The 5582-nt window shown below is 37.9% G+C and overlaps 1 protein-coding gene across 1 annotated transcript; it reads right to left on the reverse strand.

Moving 5' to 3' along the window:
* Positions 1 to 564: 564 nt before the first annotated feature.
* Positions 565 to 5354, reverse strand: LOC139148854 (blastula protease 10-like). Its single transcript, XM_070720284.1, has 7 exons — positions 5298 to 5354; positions 4638 to 4841; positions 3115 to 3241; positions 2625 to 2741; positions 1996 to 2096; positions 1091 to 1215; positions 565 to 867 (listed from the first exon to the last, which is right to left on the reverse strand). Exons 1-7 carry the CDS (start codon positions 5352 to 5354, stop codon positions 744 to 746), a joined length of 855 nt encoding a protein of 284 aa, XP_070576385.1. The 3' UTR covers positions 565 to 743.
* Between the last annotated feature and the right edge of the window lie 228 nt (positions 5355 to 5582).

Consider the following 5582-nt stretch of genomic DNA (forward strand, 5'->3'; position numbering starts at 1 on the left):
GCCTGCAAAGACCATGGAACTGACGAGTGGTGGCGCTGTCACAATGGCGTTCTGGTTACTTCAAGTATGAAGTAATAATATGTAACTGAAGTTTCATGCTTTCTGCAATCTTCAGACTGACAGTCAGAACTAAAAGGATTCTTAGCTGTAACTCTCGTTTATATGGTTGGGACGGAAAGAGAGAGAGAGAGAGAGAGAGAGAGAGAGAGAGAGAGAGAGAGAGAGAGAGAGAGAGAGAGAGAGAGAGAGAGAGAGAGAGACTCTGACTTTCCCCTCATCGTGACTGTAGTTCTGTGAGCAGTCTATTCTATTAATACCAACATTTGCCAATGCAGTGGAAACCAACACGGTCCACCACTTGTGTTCGATCTCTCTAAAACACGTCACAGTAAAGGGTGCTTTTTGTGTGTTTGATTTCACGTCACAGTGTAGGGTGTTTTGTGCGTGTGTAAGAGTTAAACACTATGCGTGGAACATACGAGGGAGGGTGTCTGTTCTGAAATTTGAAACAAACAGGGTTTTTTATTTTGCTTTGTTCATTACTTTAATGAATTTCGGTTTGGACAATAAAACCCGCAAAACAAAACCAAAATGATATAAGAAATAGATATTCTGAGATCAGAAAAAATAATGTATGGGCCTAGTCGCTAAGTAATGGGACATCCTGGTAAGTACCCTGTCCGTGACCAGCACAAGATCAGAGTAGGTAAAACTGCGATGATCATATCTTGGAGATAGTCGGTTCAGATCAAGGAGTAAGTGGCGCTGAATCCTTGGAAACTGAGAGAGAAATCCGAGTAGAGACTCAACATGATTGTATTATCAATGGATTCATGCGTCTCTCCTTGTAGAGTTCCGGCACAGTACCTGTAAGTCAATGATGAAAAAAGTTATAAACTTGGCCATTGTGAACGAGAGACGACGTTTTTCAAAGAAGTTGAAGCTACAACTATTCGTTCATCTTTTTTATTCAATGGTGCAGTGAAGTGAAGTGTAGTGTAGTCTGTTGGAACTTTACATCTCTTTGCCAATGCAATATAGGCGGAAATATAGGTCAAAGAGTAAACATATACTGGTAGAGCTGACTTACGTTAACATACACATGTCGAGGTAGACTTCTTTCCGGACTTCAAATCGGTCGTAGATACAGTTGGAACCACCGCTTTCTATATAGAAAACGTCGAACTTAAGAGATATTCGGGAACCAGGTGGTGCCTACAAACGGTAGTTTATTGTAGGTTAGTTATGATGTACGTGTACTCCATGGAGAGATATTTAGTCTTTGCGTGCACATTCATTATGTATACACGCATTCATGTGTATGTACACATGTGCATGATGCATACACATATACACGTACACACATTCATACACATGCACACATACATACATACACACATACACACACATACATACATAAATACATAAATACATACATACATACATACATACATACATACATACATACATACATACATACATACATACATACATAAATACATACATACATACACACACACGTACGTACGTACCGATAGTATATTACGTTAAAAAGAATATGACAGTGTATGTTTTAGGTTATTCGCACATCGGAAATGTAATTCAAACTTTTTTCAACCATTCTCACTTATAAATCTCACATAATTCACAGTTCCAATTAAGATATTCAATTACCTCATCGTGAATATTACAAGAAATTCAAAATGTCTACCGTTTTCTTTTTGAATTACATAAAGTAAAAATCAAACTTTTGAGTTTCACACAAAGCTTTGTTCCTCGATGGGTCAAAATAGCCTAGTGAAGAATTTTTATACATTGAGAGTTCGAGACTACTGTATAATCTTGTTTAAATGAAGGGATGGCCGGCAATTAGATGGCCAGAAACAATCATTTTCTTACAAGCTACGTAGTATTCTTGACTTGACCATTCGGGGAAATTCCTGTGTAGCATAATTGACATGTTTTAGAATGAATGATAAGAGATAGTCAATTTACTTGTAACAGCCAATGACACTCTTGATTGTTTCCATAGTTACCAGGGTAGTTTAGTGACGTCACGGTACCTGTCGACGTCACTGTTATCTTGCCACCACACACTAGTAAACGGGAAAAAAGGGAATCAGGACGCATATATCGTGGGCAAAACAAAGCTAACTTGGTTAGAATTTTGACATATAGTGTACCAAGGTCAACCTCGATGTATAATTTCAAAGATCGCATTTCTATTTTCCTGTATTGCGGGCCAATAGTTTGGTGGAAAGTAAGCTTACTTTGCGCAATTGTATACGTTTCGTCCGCCATTGCGGTATCAGATTTGGTTTTGACGGTAACCTATAGTAAATTCTTTCTGCTGTGACATCCAGGGTTGGAATATTTGTTGGGGTTTGTTGAGTTCCACTCTATCATCTTGATTATCCACTTTCTTCATTAATAGAGGTGTAATATGCGGGGAGATGGTAATCCTATGTCACACAGGTATGCCAGGTATGCGGAGAACAGTGCATGAGCAGGGCTCATGGACCTGAATTGAAGAAATAGATTTCTGGAAGAGGTGTCTCTATGTCGATTTCAACAATCTTGATAAGTTCCATTTGAAACTTTAAGCGCATAGGGGTGATACTGACCTGATTGGTTCACCAAGTCGTCACACGTGTCACCCATGAAGCCATTGGGACAGACGCATGTACAGTCTTTACCGACATAACCACCGTTGGAACAAGTAACAACGCCGCCACAATGTGCTGAAACATAAACAGGCACACATAGGACGATGTCGGCATGACTATAACACGTAAGGATTATGAAAATAATATTAGTGCAGCTACATCAATGTAAAATTATGATGAGTTATGATATAGCATTATCAAAAGTTGATTACGCTCTCCTGCTGGCGTATTCGTACTTTTCATAACTATCCCCATCCCAATTTCTATATAATAATAAATAAAACAAATAAATTAGAAACTAAAGTAAGTAAATATAATGCAAAGTGACCGACCGATGGACTAACTGGATGACCCTCAAAAACTCAGCAATAGTTTTGGTCATCGGTCCATGATCAGTCGTTGCTAATTTTGCTTTAACGTTTCACTTCTGATTTAATTAACTAATTACCATTGCAACTGTACATGACGTTGATCATTTGGTAGTCGAGATGGGAGAGTCCCCTTTGTTTGCCAATAACATTTTTATAGTCTGGATAGTTGGCAACGATTGTCGGTTGTCCATTCTCGCTGAATGCCTGTACAAAATAGATGTAACACGCTTAATTTGAAGGTTAAATTTTGCGTTAGTGGTATCACAGAAAGTGAAAGATAATATTTGATATTTCTTTTATTAGTTTGTTTCCCTTTGCTAATTGATTTCTTTGTAAACTTTGAATATAACAGGAAAAACGCTAGACAAATAATTTTACTCATGATATTGCGAGGCTTTGCACTTGAAAATTTGGTTGATGCGAATTTATTAGTTGGTTTGAACATTTTATTTTTATGAATGTATAGCTTTTAGTTTATAGCTAATTCATTTTTTTTTCAAAATTGATTATATGGTGGAAATCCTCTCTCAATGCCCGGCTTTTCAAAATCATCGAATATTTTCTGGACGACGTCTCCGACATTGGATAAACATACATCGATGTATAGATGGAATGGTTGATTTTTATGAGACATGAGTGACAAGTTTACGCAAACTGCCAATAAAACGTTATTCCTGTTTATCAACACCTGTAAACAAACACAATTGTTGATTTGACAAGTCACGGCTTTGTTTCGTATTGCTGCATTAACCTCTTGCAACTCGAATAAAAAAAATGAATAAAATTACTGCTGTTACCTATACACTATATAACATCAAAGTACATCGTACGCTTCGGTATTGTCCTCGACGCTACGCGTCTCCGACAAATCCTCCGCTGCACGATGCACTCGGACATAAATCCCAGTATTTTGGGAATAACCTTATTATTATACACCTTTTCAGTCCGACTTTACCATAAAAAGTCAAAATTAAAAGCGTTTTTAGGATGCTCGTCGCTTACTGCACTGAGCGATTGCCAGCAGACTGGAAACGCGTTCAACGCGACCAGAGAGCGCACAGAACGAAATTTCAACCTGCGGCCGCGCTGGTAGAAATTGTAGGTCAGCAGCATAATTTCACTCAAATTCACAGTTTTAACTGAAGACTATTAACTTCGTGAAGTACTAAATGTTTTCAAGTATATTTTTTGCAATAAATGTAAAATCATCTTTTCTGTTTCCCATGTTGACGTATGGGTGTTTTAGGTCAAAGGTCAAATAATGTCCAGTTTGTTCTCCGCGTCAAAGTTATTGGACCCCGCGTCTTCTGATACCGAAATTTACTGTACGACGAAACTCCATAGGTTACAGACGCAGGTGTATAATAATGTGGCATATTTACACGATGATTAATTTTGATTTATTCTCGCGAGGTTTAGTTATGTGAATAACATGTAATTCAGCTAGTTTATATCAGGGCAGGTTGGCATACAGGCCAGGATTCCTACTAAAGAAAATTGGGACCGGCCTTGTTAGAACTTTGAACCTTGACATGTATGTGTTTACGCCCCTGTATCTAGGATTTGAAATATTCATGCCAAAAGACGTAATTTTTCTTACCATTGAGTTGTAGTGCATGACAGAACAGACATCATATAGAATTAGATTGGTGTTGATGTTAAAGGGAGCCCTCTTTTCAAAGTTTCCTTCTCTACCTGACTGTATATTTTCCTCGTTGATGGACACGAAGGCATCCCTGTTATCACGGACATGTTCATGCATAAGGCCTATAGAATGGCCAATCTCCTGCAATGCTATACCTTCCTGTATGACCGAATAGAGACAAGATAATACGTGAAAAACTGAAATGCCAAAATCAGCAATGATCAAATTACACCTTCGCCTTCTGAGAGAATGATCATATTTTCCCGCCATAGTACCATAAAGTTGTTGGATCCATATTCTTAGGCTTCTCGAAGCGCAAATACACTAATCACGGGTGCAATCATGATAGGTGTCGCAACAACTAGTCTAAAGATTAAACTGAAGTAATTTGTGTTTTGAAAATATGAAAAATTGACTTTAATGATACATTTTTATAATAAATGACAGTTTACTACAACAATTATGATATAGAAGTGAAACGATATTAGTATTAGTTAAAACACACAATATCCGATATCAAACGCTAATTTCAACAAGCATGGATGTTAGATGCCCGAAGAAATGGATATAGAATGGTTTGAATGGTCGTTAGGTAGAACGGCTGGGTTGACTTACTGATTGACAGGCACCTTTCTGCAGGGAAACTTGACGTGTTTTGTTCTTGAATCCCATGTACGCATAACATCTGTAAAATAAACTCGATAGTTAGAGTACTTCAAGTACAATCCACTTGTTTCAATGCAACTCTACGCTCTAATAGTTTTTCACCTTTTCTTCATGGCCACAGAAATGTATCTAATCGCACCCGCACTCATCTACAGGAGTATTTCCCGTTGGAAAACGGAACTATCGCTGGTCGTTAGATTCAGTTCAGGTGCACGATGTGCACGTTTATTTGCA

This window comes from Ptychodera flava, chromosome 14 (assembly GCF_041260155.1).
Source record: "Ptychodera flava strain L36383 chromosome 14, AS_Pfla_20210202, whole genome shotgun sequence".
Taxonomy (NCBI): domain Eukaryota; kingdom Metazoa; phylum Hemichordata; class Enteropneusta; family Ptychoderidae; genus Ptychodera; species Ptychodera flava.